The sequence below is a fragment of the Thalassophryne amazonica genome, chromosome 14 (assembly GCF_902500255.1).
Source record: "Thalassophryne amazonica chromosome 14, fThaAma1.1, whole genome shotgun sequence".
Classification (NCBI taxonomy): Eukaryota; Metazoa; Chordata; class Actinopteri; order Batrachoidiformes; family Batrachoididae; genus Thalassophryne; species Thalassophryne amazonica.
In genome coordinates, this window is record NC_047116.1 from 26,454,542 (window position 1) to 26,482,531 (window position 27,990).

The window sequence follows — 27,990 nt, forward strand, 5'->3', positions numbered from 1 at the left end:
CATTATTATTATTTAATTAAGCCCCCTTGGATATGGCGTTGAATGTTTCTTCAGTCAGAGACACGAAATGGCTAACTCTAGAAGTCTGTCGACAGTTTCAGCGGGGAAATTGTTCACGTAGTGATGAGGAATGCAAATTTGCTCATCCTCCAAAGAGCTGCCAAGTTGAAAATGGAAGAGTCATTGCCTGCTTTGACTCACTGAAGGTAAAAAAACAAAACAAAACTATGTACATTGTTCACACTGTAAAATTTCTGACTGTTTAATTATTACTTTCTAAAAGCATGACAAATTTGTCTTTCTGTGTGATAAATATGGAACTTTTAATTTTCATTGGGGTTTTAACTATCCTGCCTTACGTTTTTTAGCCGTTTCTCATGTGGCTAATGTTTTACCACCACTGACTGCTAGAATGTCCCCTGAGGACCTTGTCAAAAAAGGAATGTTAAACATGAGAGGAGTTCAAGGTTGGACTTCAGAAGTACTCATTCATGTATTCAAGCAAATACATTTTTGCATTTTTGTCAGTTACAACTGCATTCACAGTAATTTATAATTGAAAATGCACCTCCTTCGTGTATTTAAACACGGTGGTCAGCAACTCAAAAGTTTGCAACAGTCATGATTTAAAATAATTATAATCCAAATCCATCCACATACTGAAATATAATCTTTTCTCAAATTTAATGTAATTATCTATTTCAGATTCAAAACTGAAAATGAATGCTCTAAAGCCATTGTTTGTTATTCTTCACAAATTTAAAGGTGCCCAATCTGTTTCTAGGTATTTTAGGTATACATGAAATACATATTTTTCTCCAGGAAATTTAACGACTATCAAGATTGGCTTCCATTGATATTTGAAAAAGGCAAAATGCAGGAGCTTCTACGCCCAGGCAGAGGGGGTTGATTGGGTGGAGGAGGTCTTTGCCCCCACCCACCTCCACTGGGACCCTAGCGCCACCATGCTCTAAATTTCTGGGGAGAGCCCTGTTCACTATAATCTGCTGCATTGCCTTGACACTTGTTATGTTTGCATTTTGTAATAGTTTTATGCTTGCTAGATCAGGTAAAGTTACAGTCCAAACAATTTATGGTTTTGGGTACAATACAGGAGTAATACAGGAAATGTCATTTTTTTGGTTGAGTCAGTGTATTTATTATGCAGTCAATACCTTGTCTATAACTTGTACAGTATAATTTGCTAGAGATCCCAGTGCTTGACACTGGTTAGAGGCATGAATGCAGTAATGTGACACAGTAGGTGTTTGTCAGGGCACATTTATGACTCCTCACAAGTACTCAGATTCATTCTGTTGCTTTGTGTGAGTGTTATCATAGGGGATAGTGAATGAGTGAGTTCACAACTGAGCTCTGGTGCTTTACATAGTGACTCATATATTTTACTGGTAAATTTCAACAGAACAGCACCATTATTAACATTGTGCCTGTGTTCTCCCTGGTACGAGAAGTCAAACTGTGCCATGAAAAGACTGTATTGTCCCTCAGATATCAAAAGATCAACTTTAAAGACATGAACTGAAACACATTTGTCCCAAACTGCCTGTACACACTCCTTACTCCTGTACAACGTTCAGTTCTTTGGCTGAGTAAATGATGTTGTTGATACCCCTAATTTAGGACCCTAATCCAGTACTGTTCTATTGGTCTGGAACTTAGAAAAAATTTCAGTCGGTCACATCTGGAAGAGTATACTTTTAGCACTTTTTCTTTGTTTGTTTGTATAGATCCACACTTTCCAGATTTGAATGAACATTATCCAAAGAGTTAAATGCTCTGCCAGAATTCAACAATGCAGTTTTCAACATTACAGAGAGTGCTGTAACATTATGGAGATTTAAAATTGTAGTTGTTTGGACATTCGCTATGGGAATGCCACAAGGAAAGGCGTGAAGTTGGGTTTGAAGCTCCAACCTTGTAGTTATAAGGCAACAAGGTTATCATCACAACACCATTGAAAACCCACAACATGGTCCACAAGACATCATTTCTCGGTTTCTGGAGAGTACAAAAATGCAAAATCTCACCAAGTACATTTCCTAATTTCTGACAGTCATTCAAATATCTAATCGCCACTTCATAGAAGACACAATCATGTTATAAGGATGATTTTAAATAGAACAGCTCTAAAAGTTTTTGTTTTTTTTAACCATCAAAACAAGGTAATTTAAACTTGTAACAAGTAAAAAAAAAATGTCAATGGAATAAGTAAAAATTCACTTTTGAATATTTCTTCATATAAGATCTTGAAATTAGCTGTGAAAACTCAATATGAGCTTTATTTTGCAAGTAAAATCAGCTATGAAAAGTTGAGCTGAGTCTGATATTTAAACAAGTTTTTGTGTGAATGTGGATTATTCAGGATGGAGATGTAGCTGATTTCTTGTTGGCATTGTTATGTTAACTATTTTTGCATTTTAAAAGAGAATGAACGTGTTGTTAGGGTGGAACTACGAAGTCAGCTGAAACGTTTACAGTTGTTGCAGTCATGTGATGATGTCACACCTCTTTCTTATGAATAGCCTTTTGTCAAATGACTTACTGAATACTGTTTGTTGCTGTCATGCCTACTGGGAAAATGCCAACAAACAATAACTTGGTTGCTGTTAAGTGTCCTCAGCCTGTCCTTTTTTAATCAGCCAGTCATAGAATGCCTTTATCATATGTGTTTTGATGAGATGTCTTGGCTTGTCCAATGGTGGTTCTCAGATTATTATTTTGAACAGTATTAGAAAATCGACTTGCAAACACATCTGCCATGACTTACCAATTGCATCTGTCTTCAATAACCATGTTATTGAAAAGGTTCACATGGTATTAAATATTTCATTGACATGGCAGTTCACTCTGTAGACAGACTGAATCAAACTAAACCCATTTTCTGTTGCTTGCTCTCACAAAGCTAATGGTTAGACGATGATGCTGAATCAGTAAGCTGATTATTCAGTAAGCAGATTGGCACATGGTATACGTTAACAGTTTAAGTATCTATTGATAACACAGAAGCCTGACACTTTCTCTGAATACAGGGTCGATGTTCACGAGAAAACTGCAAATATCTCCATCCACCTTCGCACTTAAAAACCCAGCTGGAGATAAATGGGCGTAACAATCTTATCCAGCAGAAGACAGCAGCAGCTATGCTTGCACAACAGGTGCAGCTAATGATCCCTGGACACAGTCTGCAGCCTGTCGTAAGTTTCTCATAGTAATTAAAAAGCAAACACTTCAAAAATGTAGATTTCCACTCTTCACCTGTAAGTATGAATCAATGATGCATGACTTCACTTATGTAGAATCCTTTCTCCTTTCACAGCCGACTTTTTCAGTAACCCAGGGACTTGGGTCAAATGCCGCTCTTGGTTATGCACCGTACATTACTCCTTTGAGCCATGGAATGAGCCTCGTTCCCACAGAGATGTTCCCCAACACTTCACTTATTGTCTCTGGGACTCCGCCAGTCACAATCCAGAGCACATCCACCTCCTCCTCCTCTTCTTCTTCTTCTTCGTCTCCCACACAGAAGCTACAACGCACAGATAAACTGGAGGTGGGAGAGAGGAGATTAGACATAAAACAAGTTATTAAATACTTCTGAATATCCATATAATATTATAAAATTGCATCTGCTCCATTGTTCTTGTCCTTGGCTCTCTCAGGTGTGCCGTGAGTTTCTGCGGGGAAACTGTGCTAGAGGCGAGACAGATTGTCGCTTCGCTCACCCCAGTGACAGCCCAATGATTGACACCATTGATAACACTGTCACAGTTTGCATGGACTACATCAAAAGTCGCTGCTCCAGGGAGAAGTGCAAGTATTTTCACCCACCTGCACACTTACAGGCCAAAATCAAAGCCAGTCAACAGCAAGTCAATCAGACAGCCACGGCAGCCCAGGCCTCTGCTGCCGCCATGGTAAGACGATGTTTGACCTTTCAGAAAACTGCAGACTTGTAATTTGCAAATACTTTTTTAGTAATACAAGCTCATAGGAAATGCATAGGAAAGTGTAAATCAGTTATGGTGTTACAGAATGTAGAACACTCCATACAGTACTTCAGTCAGTTTTTCCGTTTTGCTTGGGGTCGCCATTAGAGCTGAAAAAACTAATCGAGTTAATCGATTAAATCGATTATTAAAATAGTAGTCAACTAATTTAATTTTCAATTTATTTTCATTTATATAGCGCCAAATCACAACAGAGTTGCCTCAAAGCGCTTCACACAGGTAGGGTCTAACCTTACCAACCCCCAGAGCAACAGTGGTAAGGAAAAACTCCCTCTGAGGAAGAAAACTCAAGCAGACCAGACTCAAAGGGGTGACCCTCTGCTTGGGCCATGCTACAAACATAAATTACAGAACAAATCACGGACGAATATACAAGAAATGCTGTTGGCGCACAGGACAGGAGGATCGCCAACATGAATACAACTCCCATCTCTGGATGGAGCTGCACCTTAAACAGAGAGAAAAAACAGAATCAGGCATCAGACAGATAAAAAATACTGTAATTTGCCAGCATTAAACAACAAGAAAAACAGAGAATACTAAGGTGATCGCCGGCCCTAGCCCTAAACTTCACTAAAAGACCAGAATTTAGGTAAAGTTGAGGCCGCGGCCCGCTCCAATTACTAATAAATGAATTAAAAGAGTAAAAAGTGTAAAACAAAACTGTACCAGTATGCTACCATATGAAAGGGAAAATAAGTGCGTCTTAAGTCTGGATTTGAAAGTCTCCACAGAATCTGACTGTTTTATTGACACAGGGAGATCATTCCACAGAAGAGGGGCACGATAAGAGAAAGCTCTGTGACCCACAGACTTCTTATTCACCTTAGGGACACAAAGTAGTCCTGCACCCTGAGAATGTAAAGCCCGGTACGTAAGGTTTTAATTAGGTCATGCTAGGTAGGAGGTGCCAAGTCCATGAATAATTTTATAGGTTAGTAGCAGAACCCTTAAAATCTGATCTCACTGGACAGGAAGCCAGTGAAGGGATGCTAAAAATGGGTGTAATGTGGTTGAACTTTCTGCTTCGTGTCAAAAGTCTGGCTGCAGCATTTTGAACCCAGTTGGAGACCCCTAATGCTAGACTGCGGTAAACCAGAAAATAGAACATTGCAATAGTCCATTCTAGAAGAGATAAATGCATGGATCAATTTAGTCACGATAGTTGCTAAATAACTTGTTTTACCGCAAATGTTTTGTTTCTTCCATATAGTCAACCGAGCTTTGCTTTAAATCTTGAACCAATGAAGGAGTGCTTTGAGCTGCTGCTTCGTTGGTTTCATTTGTTTTATTTTGCTTTATCTTAATTTTACCCCACTAAAACCCTAACGAGCATATGTCTGTGAGGAATATTTACCTTTTTATGTTAAACTGACCTGTTAGGTCTTCTGAAACAGTTGATAGATGTATTTTATGCTAACGCCGATGCTAACGCGTATAGCATGTCTATTGGCATTTTCAGTGTTAAAGTTAGCATTAAGCTGCTGGCATTTCAGCATGTTTGTGCATTTGTTTTCTGTTTAATAATTAATGGCTCATAAAAGAGTCAAATGTATTACAAATTATAATATTTTTTAATTTATTTTATTTATGTATTAATAATAATAGTAACAACAACTAATAATGCTACAATAAATAAAAAAAAAATTTCCGGAAATCACAATGCTATGATTTTTTAATAATTTATTTGTATGTTACTGCAGCAAATAAGTATTTGAACACCTGTGAAAATCAATGTTAATATTTGGTACAGTAGCCTTTGTTTGCAATTACAGAGGTCAGACGTTTCCTGTAGTTCTTGACCAAGTTTTCACACACTGCAGCAGGGATTTTGGTCCATTGAAATCAAAGTTTTATTTGCCCTTTGTAGAGCACAACAAAATTGTACACATACATAGGAATTGTATTGTCACCCTTAGAGTCAAAAGAACATCTTAAAAATAAAATCTGAAAACAGCTTAAAAAAAAAACAACAACGCTTGTTTCCAGTACATTTATAGTCTATAGATTGGCCATCAGCCTTACAGCTGCTGGAAAGAAGCTGTTGTAGAAACGTGTTTTTGTGTGTGATAATGCTGTCTGCTCTGATGTGTCTCAGACTGTAGGGTTTGTACCTCCATACAGATCTTCTCTAGATCTTTCAGGTTTGGAGTTTCAGCTCCCTCCAAAGATTTTCTATTGAATTCAGGTCTGGAGACTGGCCAGGCGATTCCAGGACCTTGAATGCTTCTTACGGAGCCCCTCCTTAGTTGCCCTGGCTATGTCTTTGGGGCCATTGTCATGCTGGAAGACCCAGCCATGACCCATCTTCAATGATCATACTGAGCGAAGGAGGGTGTTTGCCAAAATTTCTCAATACATGACCCCATCCATCCTCCCTTCAATACGGTGCAGTCGTCCTGTCCCCTTTGCAGAAAAGCACCCCCAGAGTATGATGTTTCCACCCCCATGCTTCCCGGTTGGGATGGTTTTCTTGGGGTTGTTCTCATCCTCTAAACATGGTAAGTGGAGTTGATTCCAAAAAGCTCTATTTTGGTCTCATCTGAACACATGACCTTCTCCCATACAAATAAATTATTAAAAAAATCATACATTGTGATTTCTGGATTTTTTTTTTTTTTTTTAAGATTATGTCTATCACAGTGGACATGCACCTAAGATGAAAATGTCAGACCCCTCCATGATTTCTAAGTGGGAGAACTTGCAAAACCGCAGGGTGTTCAAATACTTATTTTCCTCACTGTATCTTATAACATTTATATGCTTCAATGTTGTTTTATGGCAACTCAGCGCTTTGATAAAGCAATGCCATTTGAAATAATTATTTTTGTTCTTTATTTTAAACTGTTTATTCTTTATTATTTTATTTCAACAGCCAAGGAACATTTGATGATTTGTTGATTTTCAAGTATTTAAGATTTCAAATAATGTTCTGTTGTTAAATAAAATGATGGAAGGAGAGAAAAATTGTTTGCCTGGCACATTTAAAAAAATTCCCCGCTAATCCGATTAATCGGTTAATCGTGTCGAAACCCCATCAGATTCATCGATGATCCAAATAATCGTTTGTTGCAGCCCGAGTCGCCATGGCGGATATGTTGTGGATCCTCGTGTTGATTTGGGGCAGGTTTTATGCTGGGTGGCCTTCCTGACAAAATTCCAGATGTATAAGAGAATACAGTTAGCTTTGAACAAGGGACCTTCTTGTTGGATGGCAAGCATGCTGCCCACATACAGTTTTAAAGTCTTTTACACTGCACTTTTTTGTGACACATCAAAAACTCTACTGTGAGAAAGATCTTTTTAGAAAGTAGTGTGAGTGGCATAAAATGTAGCTTTTAAAATCTTGTTAAAGTTATGTATATTTGAATTTTGTTGGTGGATGTAGTCTTTAAGCAAGCAAATGTGAAAAAGATGTACATTTGGCTTTGAATGGGCACAGATGATGACAGATCCCCTAATTTACCAACACAGCTCAGCCTATTAATGACGATTCTCCAAAGCAGCAGGTGCCAGTGTCTTTGTATGCTTGCATGTACCCATCCCTGGCTGATTTTCCAACATCAGCTTGGCATTCCTTGCAGTCAGCTTCTAAATGCTTTGGGAATTGAAGTCTTTCCTCCTGCACTCATTTCCTGTGGGTGTGGCAGGTTGACAAGCAAGAAGGAAAACAGCTTTGACCAGTTGGAAGTAATAATCCTGTCTATGTGCCAGCAGCCATCATAGGCAGCCATCTGTTATTATAAAATTCTGCCCTAACAAATCATAAGCTCTTCTATACACATAATTTCAGCCTGGATAATAAAATAAATAAAAATCCATCCATCCATCCATTTTCCTCCGCTTTATCCAGAGTCGGGTCGCGGGGGCAGAAGCTCAAGCAAAGCCGCCCAGACCTCCCGATCCACACACACCTCCCCCAGCTCCTCCGGTGGAACCCCAAGGCGTTCCCAAGCCAGCCGAGAGATGTAGTCCCTCCAGCGTGTCCTGGGTCTTCCCCAGGGCCTCCTCCCAGTGGGACGTGCCCGGAACACCTCTCCAGCGAGGCATCCAGGGGGCATCCGGAAAAGATGCCCGAGCCACCTCAACTGACTCCTTTCGACGTGGAGGAGCAGCGGCTCGACTCCGAGCTCCTCCCGAGTGAGCAAGCTCCTCACCCTATCTCTAAGGGAACGCCCAGCCACCCTGCGGAGGAAACTCATCTCGGCCACTTGTACTCGCGATCTCGTTCTTTCGGTCATGAGCCAAATCTCATGACCATAGGTGAGGATCGGAATGTAGATTGATCGGTAAATCGAGAACTTTGCCCCCCCTACTCAGCTCTCTCTTCACCACGACGGTCCGATACAGTGACCGCATCACTGCAGATGCTGCACCGATCCGTCTATCGATCTCACGCTCCATCCGTCCCTCACTCGTGAACAAGACCCCGAGATACTTAAACTCCTCCACTTGAGGCAAGGACACTCCACCGACCTGAAGAGGGCAAAGCACCTTTTTCCGGTCGAGAACCATGGCCTCGGATTTGGAGGTGCTGATTTTCATCCCGGACGCTTCACACTCGGCTGCAAACTGCCCCAGTGCATGCTGAAGGTCCTGATTTGACGACGCCAACAGAACCACATTGTCCGCAAACAGCAGAGACAAGATTCTGTGGTTCCCAAACCAGACCCCCTCTTCACCCTGGCTGCGCCTAGAAATTCTGTCCATAAAAATAATGAACAGAACCGGTGACAAAGGGCAGCCCTGACGGAGGCCAACGTGCACTGGAAACAGGTTTGACTTACTACCGGCAATGCTAACCAAGCTCCTGCTGCGGTCATACAGGGACCGGATAGCCCTTAGCAAAGGACCCCGGACCCCGTACTCCCGGAGCACTCCCCACAGGGTGCCCCGAGGGACACGGTCGAACGCCTTCTCCAGATCCACAAAACACATGTGGACTGGTTGGGCAAACTCCCATGAACCCTCGAGCACCCGATGGAGCGTGTAGAGCTGGTCCAGTGTGCCGTGACCAGGTCGCGGTCGCGATAATAAAAATATTGTAGGATATATTTACTTCATGTAACGGCTAATTTATTGGCTACAGGCTACATTAGCTGCTTTAATTGCAAGTTTACTATTGTAGCCTACTTAATATAACACACTCCATTGAGGCTTTTCAGGTTTCAAATCCCGCAAAACCTCAGAGAGGTCGCCGCGCTGCGAGATCTCAGTAACATTGAGAACTGCATTGAGACGCTTTGATCGGGCTTCACTTTAACCACTGCACACAGACAACACCATTAACATCACAACATAAAACTATTTATATACTGTGCGTAAAACTCTCGTGAATATATTCTCTGGGTTTATAGACATTGTTATTGCATTGTTTTATGTATACATGCGAGAATCACAGGTTGTCTCTCCGTTATTTTCAATGGGAGCTGCTGTGAGCTATGCTCGCTTCCTGATCATGTCGTTCTGGGGGAAAGTGAAGTTTGCTCTTTAACGTCTTGATTATTGTTCTTTACAACACTGTTTGTCCTGTTTGTTCCAGACTTATATATATATATATATATATATATATGTGTGTGTGTGTCTGAAATTCGGTTTGCGTTTCTTAAATTCCACGTAGATTAAACGTAGCAGACACGGATTATTTGTTATAATTGTTTTAGCAAGTTTTCAGGGTATCATGCATGCAGTCTCTTATTAACGTGATGAAAAGCATAAAACATTTACATTTTTGTAGTATAATATTAATTTACAATTGTCATCGTGTGGATTCTCTATGTTGCGACCATGCGACTCTTTGGTGCGCAAGGGATTATGGGAAAAACCCCGAATAGCAGTGTCTATTGTAGTTGTATAACGCAATCTTATTTTCTAAAATTCTGCCTTACTGTCGTGTAAAATGTTCTCAAGCAGATTAACTATTTGTAATTTGCATTCAGTTGTAACAGAATACTATACGTACATTACAAATAAATAAATCTTGCTAGTAGCCCTGCTAGTTAGTTTTTGACATAACATATTTGGAGCCAGTGCAGCAACTACCTAGGTCCTGATTTAATTGAAGCTGTAGTTGAAACGTCATACATTTATTTCTAATTTGCCTCCAGCCACTCTCATTTGGTAGGCCAAGCAAATAAAATTGGCAGTGTCAGTGCCTGACGTGTCTGCAGCATTAATCAAATACTGAAAGCATTCAAAGAATATTTTTAAAATTAGATAAGAATAGTAAAAACTACAACAGTTTCACGTTTGTAGTCTTCTCTACAAGTGCTAATTTATTCACCAACTGATTTAAATAATTAAGAATGACCTGGATGCAATACTTTCCAATCCAAATGAGCCAGAACTGACTAAATGATCTTACAAGCGCATTTAACATTTTAATTATTTTCAAAATCTAATGAATACATTCAGTTAAATGGCTCTTCGTTGTGACTGTGTAAGTCTTTCCAGATTAGAAAGCTGTGATACTTCTCCAGACCAATGTTATTCTCATCGGTAAAATGTTTTGTATATTATCCAGCAGAAGACATTTTCCAGATTACAGTAAACATTAACCTGTTTAACCTTGAACCTCAGATTTCTCGCATTTTCTGACTTGTAAATTTGAACTATTTTACACTTTTTATTGTGTGGTCATGGACATAAACAATCTGTGTTATATTTAATACACTGCCTTGCTGTAGTTATGCCTTCATTTACCTTATTATTCTGATTGCTGAACTTTTCCGTTGTACGTCTTTTTAAACTCCAAAAGTGAATCATACGAGGGCTGTCCATAAAGTATAGGTCCTTTTTATTTTTTTCAAAAACTATATGGATTTCATTCATATGTTTTTACGTCAGACATGCATGAACAGACTGGCGCAGTCTCTCAGCAACTTCTCAGACAAAGGAATTCCGACGAGGGGCTGGACGACTCCTCCCACAAGGAGTGCTCACAGGCGAATGACGTCACCGACAGGCGTGGAAAAACTCACACATGCGCACGAGGGTTCATGCATGTCTGACGTAAAAACATATGAATGAAATCCATATAGTTTTTGAAAAAAATAAAAAGGACCTATACTTTATGGACAGACCTCGTATAATGTTTTAGATGTCTGTCATTGAATCAAAGGGCCTATTTGATGTTTTTTTTCTGTGTGTGTGTGTGTGTTTCTTTAGTTGTGCTACACATTCTATGCTATTATGACATGTTCTCATTTTGATTGACTTTTATAAAACCAAATTCAGAAATGTTGCATGTAACTATAAAATCATCATTTTTTATAGTGTTTGCTGTATCTCTTACAGTACATTGTTGTCCTCTTTTTTTAAGCCATATTATAAAAGTGAATGTAGAGTTTTAATAAATGGGGTGCATGGCTAGAATGTTTTGAACCCCAATTAATAATTTCTCATTAAATGATATTGAGCAATGTGATCAGTATATAATTTAAATTGTTTTTGAGATCTGGAGGGTCCACATAGTTCTAAATAGGAGAATCATATCCACTTTTTTTAGACTAGTCAAGTGGAGATCTGATACAGTTCTGCTGTATCAGGTCTTGCGTTTCTATGACAGTTGTGTATTGATGTTAATGGACTTGACCTAGGTGAAATTCAAGCAGTGACCTATCAGCTCTCAGTCATGTAACACATGCTTATTATCACAGAAGAAAACATCTTATTATGTTACTTTTACTTTTGTTGCATCACACTGCTGGTCTCTCTCTCTCTCTCTTTTGGTCTCTGGTTGAGCCAGGATCAGTTATCCTCAATGCTGTTTTGAATAGGGTGTGGTCTCACATTTGTTTTCCATGGATATATTACAATGGCCAAGAGGAGCCACAACACTTTCAAATTAAAATACCATTAGCAAAAATGCAGAAAACCTTTACAAATACGTACAAAAAACACTTGCATCAATTCAACAACAGGTTGTTTCATGTAATAAATGTCTTGCAAATAAATAAAAATGTGACAGGATACAAACATAACATACAGTGCATGGAACAGTTCCAAATTTCTGCTGCTAATTCAGACAAAGCAGCCAAGCACAGAAACTCTTTGCAAAGCTCCACAATGTTCAGTGCACTGCAACCTATACAATAAAACATGAAAATATAGCTAGCTTAACAGTAAAATCAAGTTAAATTGTTGCATGTGCTACAATTTATATTTATTTGTTTTTGCAGTATTTTTTTTTATCAATTTGCAAGACATTTGTTAATGCAACTACCAGTTGTTTAATTGATGCAGGTGTTGTTGTTTCTTTGCTTTTGTGTTTTTCTGCATTTACTAGCATTTTTAATTTGGAAATGTTGTGACCCCTATCAGACAGTGTAGGTATACTGACTCCAAAACCATGAACCTGTCATGATGTGTAAATGGTATCATCATCACGCTAAATTCTAATTGTGAAACTTTTCTAACAGTATGTATTGAAAGACTGTTTCAGGGGGCAAAATTTTTTGTGCCTTTGAATGCATGCATACTGTGTTTTATGTGTGAAACTACATTCAGGTTATTTTGTTTTGTTTTCCCCTTCTCACCTATCCACAATGCAATGCTGTTCCCCATGATGCACCTCTGCTTGCTGTTACCTGTATGTTAATACGCTTGAATCCCATTGGCCCACTGCCATCATGTGCTCGCTGCCTGCTATTAAAAGACTCAGTCGACTGCCAAAGCAATGAAGCGACCCCTCGAGGCAACTATAGATCTGGTATTTTCACCTTTTGCTTTGCATGTAGCTCTAAGTGATTCTGTATATTAATGACTTTTAATTTGAAGTCTCATAAAGTCTTTGTGCCCAGTCACCATCACTGCTTAATTTGATTTAATTTCAGAATGTTTAGTTGATACATTTATTGCATTTAGTGTGTTTGGTTGTTATTTATTTAACCACGTGGTAACTGTTATTGGGTAGGCATGGCTGTCATTTTCTCTCGTCTTTATGAGTATTATGTAGCGAAAGTATTTACATCATAGCTGTGCACAAAAGGGGACTTTTTTCAAAGATTTTTAGTGTGTGATATCTTTTCTTGTCACTTTTCAGCCCTTTCCCCACAGTATTCTGCAACCTTTACCAAAGAGACAAGCTCTTGAGAAGAGCAGTGGGCCCAGCTCTCTCCTGAACCCCACCTTTTTGCACTACCAACAAGCGCTGGCCAACACGCAGCTGCACCCAGCCACAGCGGCATTCTTTCCCACAAGTAAGCTTCTAAATTTCATAACAAAACGTCACTCAGCACTGTTTGATTATTTTGTGTTATACTCCTCTTTCTGGAAGTGTTATCACTCACAAATAGCATATAGACAAAATATTGAGCCTCATTCAAGAACTGCTCATTCTAAGAGAATTTCCCACATTTTTAGTTTTTCGTGGGTACAAACAAGACTTAAAGTGATCCAGACCTATAATAGGTGTCGCCCAAATAGTCTGGTGCCATCCAAACCTGATTTTTCAGGAAGCATTTTAATACTTCAGTACATTGAAGCAATATTTGTTGGAAAATCCTATATAAATTACACATCATAATTGACCCTGTTTAACGCATACATTTGAAATCTAGTATAATTCAAAATTTCTTCTGTATTTAAAGAGGTTTACCTTGATGTGGAGCGATTAAAAACACGTTTCTAAACAGAGTGCTCAGGATAATTGTGGGCTGCTATCATGCTGTTGTTATGTGAATAGAGGCTGTGGAAATACCTCAGACTGTAGCCAAGGAAGCCAAAGCCCTGTCAATAATAAATAAAAAAAAACAGCCTGGTGTGGCTCTGTGGAGGAGATAAAATAAAGAAGAAAAAAGTGGATGTTTTGTGTGGTGACTCACCGACTTACAGAATGATGGTATAAATGGTAAATGGACTGCATTTATGTAGCACTTTTCCATCTGAATCAGAAGGTCAAAGTGCCTTACAATGATGCCTTGCATTCACCCAGACACACCAATGTCAGGAGCAACTTGGGGATTAAGGACCTTGCCCAAGGGCCCTTCGAGATTTTCCGGTCAGGTTAGGATTTGAACTGAGGATCCTCTGGTCTAAAGCCCAACGCTTAAGCACAAGACCATCACCTCCCAATGATAACCACAGTGACACCCCGCTGTGTCTCATCATTATTATTGTCTGCATTAGATCCACTCTTCTCCACTGGCCTCTGCTGGAAGGGTCCTGGGATCCTCTCAAAGCGCCCCTCAATGTGCTCAAACGGCCACTCCTCCACAATGTCCAGCAGTGCAACTGGGTTCTGCATCTTCTAATTTCATTTACTTTAATTCATCATAAAATAATGGTGGCACGGTGGCATAGTGGCTAGCACTGGACAAGAGTGGCAAGATGGCGCCTGTGTGTTTGGCATGCCGTCAGCCCTGTCTTCACCGCTTGTTGAGTTTTTTGTTATTTGTTGTTGTGTTTTTGCTCTGTGTGTTCTGCCGGGACACCTCTGCCTTGCTTGTGTATGGTCGTCAGTCTCTCTTGGACATTAATGCTCTTTATGAGCCGCTGCTGTCGTCTGGGTCCGGGCTGGGAGGGCCCCGCCCTGCTCTGCCACCTGTGCTCGCGGACGTCCCGCTCCACCTGCTCCGTTTTCCTTGCGCTCCTCTCCGGAGGAGGCGCTTTAGAATGCGCGGAAAGCGGAGCAGTGCATAAGTGAAATTTAAGTTTTACATGGCAGCCTTCACTAGAGGGTCTGATCCTCGCCTCCTGTGGGATGGACGATATTTTTGGGCGTGGGAGCGCTCGCTGCGCACGAGAGGCTGCTGGATTCGTTCTGTTGCTCCTGAACTGTCCTCTCCGATGACCAGACCAGCTCTGCTAAAGCTGTGTCCGTTTGTGCCGCAGCTTCCTGCTGCTGCCTCTCGCCAGGCTGCGGAGTTTTTACGCCAGTGCTGTCGTCTGCGGGCTCGCAGATGCGGCGTTTCACCTGAGCTCCTCCGGCCGCTGAAACACGCTGCGTCACTGGCTGCTGAGGAGCAGAACTTCTGCATGACTTCGTTAAAATCAGCTGATCCCACCGAGATCCTTAGTTTGGGTCTCATTAACATCAGGTCATTGTCTCTGAAGTCATTGCTGGTGAATGACTTAATTGTGGATCATCGCCTGGATATGCTTGGATTATGTGAAACCTGGATTAAATCCACAGCTGTCCTTCCTCTGAATGAGGCCTGCCCACCGGCATACACTTTTAGTCACGTTTCACGTGATGTGAGGAAAGGCGGGGGTGTTGCTTTTATTTATAAATCCAGGTTTACTTTAGTAACTGTTGGGGGTCAGAAATATAATTCATTTGAGCATCTGATTCTCTGTTATGCCCATGATGCTAAGTACTGCCAAGGTCATAAAACTGGAAACCAGCTATGTTATATTGTCACTGTCTGTAGGCCTCCTGGCCCATATTCTGATTTTTTAGATGAATTTGGCGCGTTCTCTAGTCTTTCAACTAGTGTAGACAACATTTTGATTATTGGTGACTTTAACATTTATATAAATAAGCCCTCTGATCCCCTCAGTAAATCATTTATGGAAATCATGGATGCACTAGGATTTCAGCAGTTCATTCATGGTTCAACGCATATCAGTGGTAATACTCTGGATTTGGTTCTTGCACGTGGCCTTGCTGTCACAAATATCGACATCCTGCCTCTTGCTTCAGCTGTTCAGCTCGTTTATTAGGTTTACAATTACGCTGCCGCGTTTAGTGGAACAACAACCTTGCCTATCATTGCGGCGACAAATTAAACCTTCAACTTTGACTGAACTCGAAGCGAGACTACCTGAAATCCTAACTTCAAGCTTGATGAATTTTCAGTCGGTAGACAGTCTTGCGGATAGCCTGAATTTAGTGCTAAAAACCACACTTGATAAGATTGCGCCTCCTCTACTAAAGCCACACCTTCCCAAAGCACAGACACCTTGGTTCAACAGTTATTTGCATGACCTTAGGCAGAAGGCTAGAGGGTTGGAACGGAAATGGCGTAGTTCCAAACTTGAGGTGTTTCACCTTGCGTGGCGTGAAGCTATTTTAGATTATAAGCATGCTTTATTGGCTACGAAGCAGGCGTATTATTCTGAATTGACCAACAAAAACAAGCATAACTCAAAGTTCTTGTTTGATACGGTGGCATTTCTTATTCATGGACAGCCACCTGTTGGTCGTTGTCCTTTTTCAGCACAGGACTTTCTGGACTATTTCGAAAAGAAAATAGAAGATATTAGGTTGAGCACATCTCAGCATACTTTGGTACAATCAATCAATCAATCAATCAATTTTTTTTATATAGCTCCAAATCACAACAAACAGTTGCCCCAAGGCGCTTTATATTGTAAGGCAAGGCCATACAATAATTATGTAAAACCCCAACGGTCAAAACGACCCCCTGTGAGCAAGCACTTGGCTACAGTGGGAAGGAAAAACTCCCTTTTAACAGGAAGAAACCTCCAGCAGAACCAGGCTCAGGGAGGGGCAGTCTTCTGCTGGGACTGGTTGGGGCTGAGGGAGAGAACCAGGAAAAAGACATGCTGTGGAGGGGAGCAGAGATCGGTCACTAATGATTAAATGCAGAGTGGTGCATACAGAGCAAAAAGAGAAAGAAACAGTGCATCATGGGAACCCCCCAGCAGTCTATGTCTATAGCAGCATAACTAAGGGATGGTTCAGGGTCACCTGATCCAGCCCTAACTATAAGCTTTAGCAAAAAGAAAAGTTTTAAGCCTAATCTTAAAAGTAGAGCGGGTGTCTGTCTCCCTGATCTGAATTGGGAGCTGGTTCCACAGGAGAGGAGCCTGAAAGCTGAAGGCTCTGCCTCCCATTCTACTCTTACAAACCCTAGGAACTACAAGTAAGCCTGCAGTCTGAGAGCGAAGCGCTCTATTGGGGTGATATGGTACTACGAGGTCCCTAAGATAAGATGGGACCTGATTATTCAAAACCTTATAAGTAAGAAGAAGAATTTTAAATTCTATTCTAGAATTAACAGGAAGCCAATGAAGAGAGGCCAATATGGGTGAGATATGCTCTCTCCTTCTAGTCCCCGTCAGTACTCTAGCTGCAGCATTTTGAATTAACTGAAGGCTTTTTAGGGAACTTTTAGGACAACCTGATAATAATGAATTACAATAGTCCAGCCTAGAGGAAATAAATGCATGAATTAGTTTTTCAGCATCACTCTGAGACAAGACCTTTCTGATTTTAGAGATATTGCGTAAATGCAAAAAAGCAGTCCTACATATTTGTTTAATATGCGCTTTGAATGACATATCCTGATCAAAAATGACTCCAAGATTTCTCACAGTATTACTAGAGGTCAGGGTAATGCCATCCAGAGTAAAGATCTGGTTAGACACCATGTTTCTAAGATTTGTGGGGCCAAGTACAATAACTTCAGTTTTATCTGAGTTTAAAAGCAGGAAATTAGAGGTCATCCATGTCTTTATGTCTGTAAGACAATCCTGCAGTTTAGGTAATTGGTGTGTGTCCTCTGGCTTCATGGATAGATAAAGCTGGGTATCATCTGCGTAACAATGAAAATTTAAGCAATACCGTCTAATAATACTGCCTAAGGGAAGCATGTATAAAGTGAATAAAATTGGTCCTAGCACAGAACCTTGTGGAACTCCATAATTAACTTTAGTCTGTGAAGAAGATTCCCCATTTACATGAACAAATTGTAATCTATTAGACAAATATGATTCAAACCACCGCAGCGCAGTGCCTTTAATACCTATGGCATGCTCTAATCTCTGTAATAAAATTTTATGGTCAGCAGTATCAAAAGCAGCACTGAGGTCTAACAGAACAAGCACAGAGATGAGTCCACTGTCCGAGGCCATAAGAAGATCATTTGTAACCTTCACTAATGCTGTTTCTGTACTATGATGAATTCTAAAACCTGACTGAAACTCTTCAAATAGACCATTCCTCTGCAGATGATCAGTTAGCTGTTTTACAACTACCCTTTCAAGAATTTTTGAGAGAAAAGGAAGGTTGGAGATTGGCCTATAATTAGCTAAGATAGCTGGGTCAAGTGATGGCTTTTTAAGTAATGGTTTAATTACTGCCACCTTAAAAGCCTGTGGTACATAGCCAACTAACAAAGATAGATTGATCATATTTAAGATCGAAGCATTAAATAATGGTAGGGCTTCCTTGAGCAGCCTGGTAGGAATGGGGTCTAATAAACATGTTGATGGTTTGGATGAAGTAACTAATGAAAATAACTCAGACAGAACAATCGGAGAGAAAGAGTCTAACCAAATACCGGCATCACTGAAAGCAGCCAAAGATAACGATACGTCTTTGGGATGGTTATGAGTAATTTTTTCTCTAATAGTTAAAATTTTGTTAGCAAAGAAAGTCATGAAGTCATTACTAGTTAAAGTTAATGGAATACTCAGCTCAATAGAGCTCTGACTCTTTGTCAGCCTGGCTACAGTGCTGAAAAGAAACCTGGGGTTGTTCTTATTTTCTTCAATTAGTGATGAGTAGAAAGATGTCCTAGCTTTACGGAGGGCTTTTTTATAGAGCAACAGACTCTTTTTCCAGGCTAAGTGAAGATCTTCTAAATTAGTGAGACGCCATTTCCTCTCCAACTTACGGGTTATCTGCTTTAAGCTACGAGTTTGTGAGTTATACCACGGAGTCAGGCACTTCTGATTTAAAGCTCTCTTTTTTAGAGGAGCTACAGCATCCAAAGTTGTCTTCAATGAGGATGTAAAACTATTGACGAGATACTCTATCTCACTTACAGAGTTTAGGTAGCTACTCTGCACTGTGTTGGTATATGGCATTAGAGAACATAAAGAAGGAATCATATCCTTAAACCTAGTTACAGCGCTTTCTGAAAGACTTCTAGTGTAATGAAACTTATTCCCCACTGCTGGGTAGTCCATCAGAGTAAATGTAAATGTTATTAAGAAATGATCAGACAGAAGGGAGTTTTCAGGGAATACTGTTAAGTCTTCTATTTCCATACCATAAGTCAGAACAAGATCTAAGATATGATTAAAGTGGTGGGTGGACTCATTTACTTTTTGAGCAAAGCCAATAGAGTCTAATAATAGATTAAATGCAGTGTTGAGGCTGTCATTCTCAGCATCTGTGTGGATGTTAAAATCGCCCACTATAATTATCTTATCTGAGCTAAGCACTAAGTCAGACAAAAGGTCTGAAAATTCACAGAGAAACTCACAGTAACGACCAGGTGGACGATAGATAATAACAAATAAAACTGGTTTTTGGGACTTCCAATTTGGATGGACAAGACTAAGAGTCAAGCTTTCAAATGAATTAAAGCTCTGTCTGGGTTTTTGATTAATTAATAAGCTGGAATGGAAGATTGCTGCTAATCCTCCGCCCCGGCCCGTGCTACGAGCATTCTGACAGTTAGTGTGACTCGGGGGTGTTGACTCATTTAAACTAACATATTCATCCTGCTGTAACCAGGTTTCTGTAAGGCAGAATAAATCAATATGTTGATCAATTATTATATCATTTACCAACAGGGACTTAGAAGAGAGAAACCTAATGTTTAATAGACCACATTTAACTGTTTTAGTCATAAAACAGTAGCTGAATACAATCATTGTATTCAGCTACTGAGCTGGGGACTACCACTGAGGTGCTACCTAGATTCAGGGAATTTAACAGTATCTCACAAGGTGTGCTGACGAAACTTGTGATGTCTACTAGAAGCACAACTTGTTTATTTGATCCTATACCAACAAAATTGTTTAAGGATCTTTGGCCCATTCTTGGGCCGACTGTGCTGGAAATTGTTAACCTTTCTTTAAACTCTGGATCTGTTCCGAATTGTTTTAAATCTGCCGTGGTTAAACCACTACTCAAGAAATCTAATCTTGATCCTGGTGTATTGAAAAATTATAGGCCCATATCAAATCTATCATTCTGCTCTAAAATTCTGGAAAAGGTGGTTTCACGGCAGCTTGTGGACTATCTTACTGAGAATGACCTTTTTGAGCCACTGCAGTCTGCTTTTAGAAGACATCACTCCACAGAAACAGCACTTATTAAAGTAGTTAATGATCTTCTGCGAGCAATGGTCTCGGATTCTACTACAGCATTGGTGTTGTTGGATCTCAGTGCTGTATTTGACACAGCTGATCATCATATTCTACTTGATAGGCTAGAAAACTGTTTCGGGATTACTGGAACTGCTCTTGCATGGCTGACGTCTTATCTGTCTGGTCGTTCCCATTGTGTTTTGTGCAATGACACTACCTCTGACTTTAAGGGCATGAAGTTCGGGGTTCCGCAGGGATCCGTTCTGGGTCCCCTGCTTTTTTCCGTGTATATGGCACCCCTTGGGAACATTTTGTGGCGTTTCGGGGTTGCTTTTCATTGTTATGCTGATGATACTCAGTTGTATATGCCGATAGCTGCTGGAAATCCTGTCCACATAAAAATCTTTACAGGACTGTCTTGCAGCAGTGAGAAGTTGGATGTCTAGCAACTTTCTACTTTTGAACTCTGATAAGACTGAAATGATGGTTCTTGGTCCAGCAAGACATCGGCATCAATTTGATCAGCTGGCGCTTAGCTTAGGTTCATGTGTTATACATCATACTGACAAAGTGAGGAACCTTGGGGTAATCTTTGATCCTACGTTGTCCTTTGACCTCCACATTAGGGACATTACGAGGACTGCTTTTTTTCATCTGAGAAATATAGCAAAGATTTGCCCCATCCTGTCTATGGCTGATGCTGAGACTCTCATTCATGCGTTTGTCTCTTCTAGATTGGATTATTGTAATGCTTTATTTTCTGGCCTGCCGCAGTCTAGCATTCGAGGACTTCAGTTGGTACAGAATGCTGCTAGCAGACTTTTGACACAAAGTAGAAGGTTTGACCACATTACTCCCATTCTGGCATCCCTTCATTGGCTACCGGTTTCTGCCAGATCGGATTTTAAAGTTTTATTGTTGGTTTATAAAATTGTTCATGGACTGGCACCTTCCTACCTGGCTGACTTGGTTAAGCCCTACATACCTGCGAGGCCTTTGCGTTCGCAGGGCTTCTGTGTGTTCCGAGGATAAACAAAAAGTCTGTGGGGTATAGAGCCTTCTCCTACCGTGGTCCGGCTCTTTGGAACGATCTACCTGCTGTTATTCGGCAGTCTGACACGGTGGAGATTTTTAAATCAAGACTGAAGACCCACTTTTTTAGACTGTCTTATCATTAATTTTTTAATCTGTTTGTGTTTGCTTTGTAATTTCTTTTTATTCTACTGTGTTTTATCTTTTTACTGTGCTTTTCTTGCATTTAATTTTGATTTTAGATTAATTTGTGTTGTGAATTATGTGAAGCGCCTTGGGGCGACTTTGTCGTGATTTGGCGCTATATAAATTAATAAATTGAAAAAATAAATTGATGCCTCACATCAAGAAGATTGTGGGATTGCTTTTAATGCTATTTTACACATATTTGCCTCGCCATATTTTCATTCAGTGGCTTTAATAGGATTTTTGTTATGGACTCTGTATTTCTCTGATAGCATGATATAAATTATCTTCAGAAAAAGAGTTTCCTCTCCAGTGTTGCAGATCTTTGTGTCCTGATTAAATAACTGACATGTATGAGTGAGGCGTTTATGGTAATTAGGTCTTTTTGTGAACACATACTGATTTAAATGGAGGCAAAATTCAGCAGGTTTACACAGCAATTAACCCATTTTCTGGATGTGTAAGTATTTGCTGATCTGCTGTGGCACATTCAGACAAATATTAATATGTGATCTAAAGGGTTTGCGGAAATATTTCTTACATACCAAAAAAGTTGCAACTGAGACAGTGAAATATACTGTAATTCTTTGTGATCACTGATGTATGTACGAGGTCTGTTAGAAAAGTATCGGACCTTTTTATTTTTTGCAAAAACCTGATGGATTTGAATCACGTGTGCTTGCATCAGCCAACCTTGAACCTTCGTGCGCATGCGTGAATTTTTTCACGCCCTGTCGATTGCGTCATTTGCTGGTAAGCAGCCTTTGTGTGAGGACATGTGTAGTGCACTCAGCGGATTTTCATTGCAAGGAAAAAGACGGAACGACTGGAGCAGCGCCGCATCAAATTTTGCCAGAAACTGGGCGACAGCCAGGTGGAAACCATTCGGAAGATTCAGGCGGCTTTCGGTGACGATGCTATGGGCATCACACAGATTAAGGAGCAGTACAACCGGTTTAAAGACGTCCACACAACGGTGGAGAGCGAGCCACGCTCCGGTCGGCCATCAACATGGTGAAATGACCAGATCATTTCCAAAGTGAACGCTGTGGTGATGCGGGACCGTTGTGTGACTATCCGAGAAATTGCGGAAGAGGTGGACATCAGCACTTTTTCGGCACATTCCACTGTGACAGAAGATTTGGCCATGAAAAGAGTGGCTGTGAAAGCCGAATGGTTTCCACCTGGCTGTCGCCCAGTTTCTGGCAAAATTTGATGCACGCTGCTCCAGTCGTTCCGTCTTTTTCCTTGCAATGAAAATCTGCCGAGCGCTCTACACACGCCCTCACACAAAGGCTGCTTACCAGCAAATGATGCAATCGAGAGGCTTGAAAAAATTCACGCATGTGCACGATGGTTCAAGGTTGGCTGATGCAAGCACACGTGATTCAAATCCATCAGGTTTTTGCAAAAAATAAAAAGGTCCGATACTTTTCTAACAGACCTCGTATGCAGAGTGTGCATATATTAATAGAGAACTTGTACATAGTAGACATTTGAAAGTTATATTCGAAATGCATACTTGACCATTTACTACAAATTCTGTCACTTCACCAGTAAATAATCATGTCCCCGCATCACCCCACCAAGAAAAAGAACTATTGGAGCCGCCACTGGTGCAGACTAGCTGGACTGTTGATTATGTCTTAATTACACATTAAAAGCATACTTGCTCTCACATGTTTTCTACTTTTTCATCCCACAATCACACAGGTTCCATCTTGTGCATGACTCCTGCTACCAATGTGGGTAGGTTCTTTGATTAATTTTTCTCACCCTGTATGCCACATAGTCAGTGATCGGACATGGGTGAAGCTTTCTTCCTGTGTATCTATTCTATAAGATAGTCATCTTTTTACAGAAAGGAAAGCAAAAGTCCAAATCTGATATTTTCCTATTTAAAAGAAACGTTTGTGCACATTTGTGTGCGTGTGTGTTGGTATTGTCATCACCGGCCTCGTAGTGTGTGTACTAACTGACATATGTGTTCATTGTCAAAGTAATGAGACATCCAACCAGTTTGTCAAATCCCAGAAAACAAATTTAGGAAGCTTTTGTGGATTGTGTGCATAGTTTTGCTGTCTATCTTGGAATGGGAAATTTGATCAGCATCCCAGAGATTCAAAGTGTGATGCCCTGTTTTTTAAAAAATCCATCCTTGAACATGCCACCTCATTTGGGATGTCAAATTGTGGACAAATTTCCTACTTCTGTCTTTAATCAGCCTTCCTTTTATGTTCTCTCCTGCTGTGTTGCTTTGCTATGTGATCACACGCCATCTGCTGGTCTAACCCAACGATGGCTTGCCGCTAATGTCATTTTGTATTTGCTTGGCAAAGAGAGAGACAAATGTTGCTATGGTTACCATAATGCTCCACCTACGTTTTCATTGCTTTCATGGTTCCCTTCCTGAAAAAGTCCCCATGATGTACAGTGCTACGCCTGCTACTGTTTCGGCAGCATCTACTCCCGCCACAAGTGTCCCCTATGCAGCAACAGCACCAGCCAATCAGGTTTGTTCCTTTTTTTCAAGCTCTCTTTCACAACTGCCTGAGCTCTGAATATGTGCTTCATTTTTCAATCAGGGGGAGATGCGTTGTCAGCGCAGTGTTACCCTGCTTGAATTGCCTTTCATTAAGCTTCATCTACCTTTAGGCCTAATAGGCTGCTTCTCGTCCTTTTCACTTACGATGGGCGGTGCTTACAAAAAGTACTCGCCTGCTTGGGCTGCTGTGCATTTTTTATTGTTTTGTGGTAGCATATTAATAAGTGCAGGCTTCCTTAGACAGGAATTTAAAAAAATAAATGATTTTGTTCTCAGACTGAAAACATATCTTACCAACATGATCTTCAAAACAACATAAAAATGCAAAATGTTCTAATGATTGACTTGCGTTACTTTCTTATTTTAATGTAACTCGACTTAATTGTCACTTTTTGGCCAGATAGTATCAATGAAATCAGTTATTTAGGAATGTAAAAGACAAATGAGTTAGTGTGGTTCGTCCACCCAGATCAGGCTACCCTCAGATTCTTGAGTGGCTGTTCATGAGGGAAGCCACCAATAACGTCTTTAGTCGCTCAGAATCTATTATTTTGTGTTATTGAGATTGTGCTGTAGAAATTTGTTTTCACTTTGACGTTCAGGATCATTTCTATAACATGTTTGTCTAAAGAAGGCAGGGGTTTTTTTTCTATATAGACATGCAATCATAAAACAATAAAGCATGTCAAAGTTGAGCGGGTGTGTACTTTTTGTGGCCACTGTATTTAGAAATCTTTCATCTGCAAGTGGTTGTGTTGCAAATTTTCTTTATTGCATGTTTTCTTATTCTTTGTTCATCGTCAGAGCATTTAAATAATATAAAGTCCAAAATAGTCTGAATGAGTAGGGAACTGTGTGTGTGTGTGTGTGTGTGTGTGTGTGTGTGTGTGTGTGTGTGTGTGTGTGTGTGTGTGTGTGTGTGTGTGTGTGTGTGTGTGTGTGTGTGTGTTAACAATAAAAATAGGAATTATGGGATTTATGATTTCATTCATCATCTGCTCAGACCAAAAAAAAAATGGCTTTGGTACTTGGAGAAACTGGAAAAATGTGTGTGAAATAGTTGATTTTTAAAGCTACAGTGTGTAGAATTTAGGGGTGCTTAAATAGAATAAGTCCACCTTTTGCATTTTGTAGCGCGGTTAGAAAACAGGGAAAAAGAAGCAGAATCAGTGGTTACTTGCCTGTACACTGTGTACTGGTTGCTAGCACAGGCTAACAAGTTTTGTCAACTCTCATTTTTTTCAGTGGAGGATCAAACATATTGCTTATCACAAGAGAAAGTAGGGGAGCATGAATCCCCAACACCAAAGAAGCCAGAACATTAAGGGAAACAAAATCAAGGCCAGTTAAGGCAATCTGGAACCTGACCACGAGATGGCAATAAATCCTACACATTGTACCTTTAAAGAAACATTATGCTGCACAATCTGATGCCATCTACCAGACAACAGTGAAGTTGCTTTTTAAGCATTTAACTTTAGTGTTAACTGTGTTTCCACCACTGTCATTAAGATTCATCTTAGGGAGAACCTACTGTCACTAACGTTATTACAACTGAGCTCAATACATGTCTCATAATGAAAATATATCATCATAAATATATGTAAAACAATTATTTGCATTAAATGTATATTTACAAATTTGTATTTGTAAATATATGTCAGTAACAATGGCCATGATATCACTTTTTATCTTAATTATAAAGTATTGATTGACTCTGTCTTCCTGATCCTTTGTGATGTTGCAAAATGAGATTTGAACAAAGTATACAGTGTTTCCTTTGTGTGCAGCCACTAAACAATTGTGTTTTGCCTCTGAAACAGATCATCCTAAAGTAACCAGCAGAAAGAGAAGTCCATGCCAGGTCGCTGCTGTTAAACTGCCCAAACAGCTTCTCTGTAAATACAACATTAGCCGTCTTCAACAAGCTGCATGCTGATCAGATTACTGAGGAAACCTTATACCTGAAATCACAAAACTCACAAATGTGTCACAGTATGTATGAATACACGCCTTTGCACCTGAATGAACTTGCAATCCTTTGAAATGTATTTTTCCAGAAATGACTGTACATCTGATATCGTACTGAATTGTTTCAAACTCCTCTAAAGCACTTAGGTTTTCACCTCTACATTATAAAAACACAATACAACAGACAGGCATGGAGACGTTTCTTCGAAATGTCACTGATTAGATTTTATTTGCTTCTTACTGAATCAGTGCTCCACCTCCTGGTGTGCCTTTGTATTCCATATATAGTTACTTTTATTTCTTCAAGTTGTGACAAACCCAGTTTAAGTCTGTTATTTTTCCATTATTAGCATGACCGAGTGTGCAAAGTGGACGTTGACTCATGGAGTATGTTTAACCTGTGTTTACTTTTGGTTTAGTTCTGTTTTTATAGAGATAAAGCAGACCATGTTTATTAGAAAAGCCATGAAAGTACACCCATAAGAGAGGTGAAATTAGTACTGGTGGCAACCAAATCTTCTTGTGAACCTGTGAGGTTTCTTAAATAGTCTGTGAACTATTAGTCTCGATGTGACTCTCAGTACTATTTTATATGAATGTTAGACGTGCCTAAATTGTGCAAACTCTTAATGTAAGACTATTTAAAAACCTTTGTGTGAAAATGACTCAACTAAATGCAGTGTAACTCCATCACACCTGGAAGCATCGACACTTTAGCAGTGGACGCATATGGATTAAGATGTTGAACGGGTTTTCGGTGATGCTTCAATGTGTTACGTAATACATTTTTTATTTTCTCACATTTAAGATGATGATGTCATTTCCAATGTAGGTTCTTAATATTTTTACCGCACAGAAATGACACTTTACGTAATTGTCAAGTCAAATTATTGGAAGTAGCCATGTTAGTGTTAATGTGTGTGTGTGGTCGGGGCCGCGTTATGCAACTGAAAACTCATATAGGCGTCGACACTTCAGATTATAGTTTGACTCTTGAATTAAAAATAGTAGACACACATTTACAGAGTGCTGTGCAAAAGTTTCAGGCACCGCAGAACTCATTTGAGGGTTTCTCCCCCAATCTCCATTAGTGAGTCAGCAGAAAATTTGATTTGAAATATCCATACATGCTAGTTACAATAAAAGACTTTCACAGAGCGAGCAGGACTCACACAAGTCGGCAATATTTCAGGTGAAGATTTCAAAGAATTTCTGCATGTACAGGGGGATTTTTTTTTTTTACTATGAAACCCAAACTGCATGCAACTGTAAAAGTTAAACATTAACAGATTTCTACATTATGGTGCCTTTAAAAAATTTTCAAGTAACAGTCATTTTCAAATTTATATAAAAAAAAAACTTTAAAAAATGCTTGACATTTTGAAACAAAAAAAGTGCCTGAAACATTTGCACAGCACTGGATGTCTGGTTAAGTTGAGGGGAAAAAAGTGATTTCCAGTAAAAGTCTGTTTTTATTTCTGTTCTTTAAACTGTGTACAGTACAGTACTTTTCATTTTATGTTTCCGTTGTCTTTTTAAGAGACTGAAATTCTTTCTGATTAAAAAAAGTGTACTGTAGACATAGGTGTTTTTATACAGACAATCCACCCAGTTTTTTGTTTGTTTTTTTGCTTTGCCACATTTTTTTGCCACCATATGTTGTATTTTTTAATATAAAATGTTGCATCAATATTGGACAGAATATTTTAAAAAGTAGTTATATAACTAATTAGCTGCAAGCGCATTTAAAATCTCTTTTTTTAATGAATGTAATTTATTCAAGCAACTTATAGGCTCTGTAGAGGATTCCTCAAAGGGTCTCGAGCTGTTGTTTTAGCCTTTGAAAACCCGTCTATTCCAGGTTATGAATGTTATAGAGTAAAGAAAAGCTTAAACATTTCATCTTTGTCAATGCCTTGTAAGCTGGAAGGAACACCCACCCTCTGCCCAGCGAGGACAGAGAATTAATTTTTTTTATGTTAATTATGTACTGTATCGACCACATTTTACAAAATGTATGTGTCATCATTATAAATGTTGTAATTGTTTTGTTTGAAGAAATGACTATTTAAAACTGTTTTGTAGGTGATTTTAGTTGTTTTCCTCCTCTTTCTAACATTACTCTGTACCCGTATGTCTTTTGTATACCATGGCAAAAATATATATATATATAAATAAAAAATAAAATAATCAGGTAGATGTCCATAAAAAACTTTT

The 27,990-nt window shown here is 39.6% G+C and overlaps 1 protein-coding gene across 4 annotated transcripts; it reads left to right on the forward strand.

The window, feature by feature from the left end:
* Window positions 1–7: 7 nt before the first annotated feature.
* LOC117524375 (muscleblind-like protein 2a) lies at window positions 8–27,925 on the forward strand. 4 transcript variants are annotated; one of them, XM_034186136.1, is made up of 9 exons: window positions 9–206; window positions 3,051–3,215; window positions 3,338–3,571; window positions 3,681–3,935; window positions 12,685–12,738; window positions 13,072–13,228; window positions 22,971–23,006; window positions 23,676–23,770; window positions 25,626–27,925. In XM_034186136.1, exons 1-9 carry the CDS (start codon window positions 33–35, stop codon window positions 25,638–25,640), a joined length of 1,185 nt encoding a protein of 394 aa, XP_034042027.1. In that variant the 5' UTR covers window positions 9–32; the 3' UTR covers window positions 25,641–27,925. The 4 variants fall into 4 exon arrangements, with proteins under 4 accessions (XP_034042029.1, XP_034042027.1, XP_034042026.1 ...); XM_034186135.1 differs by lacking the exon at window positions 23,676–23,770; XM_034186137.1 differs by lacking the exon at window positions 22,971–23,006.
* Window positions 27,926–27,990: the final 65 nt, after the last annotated feature.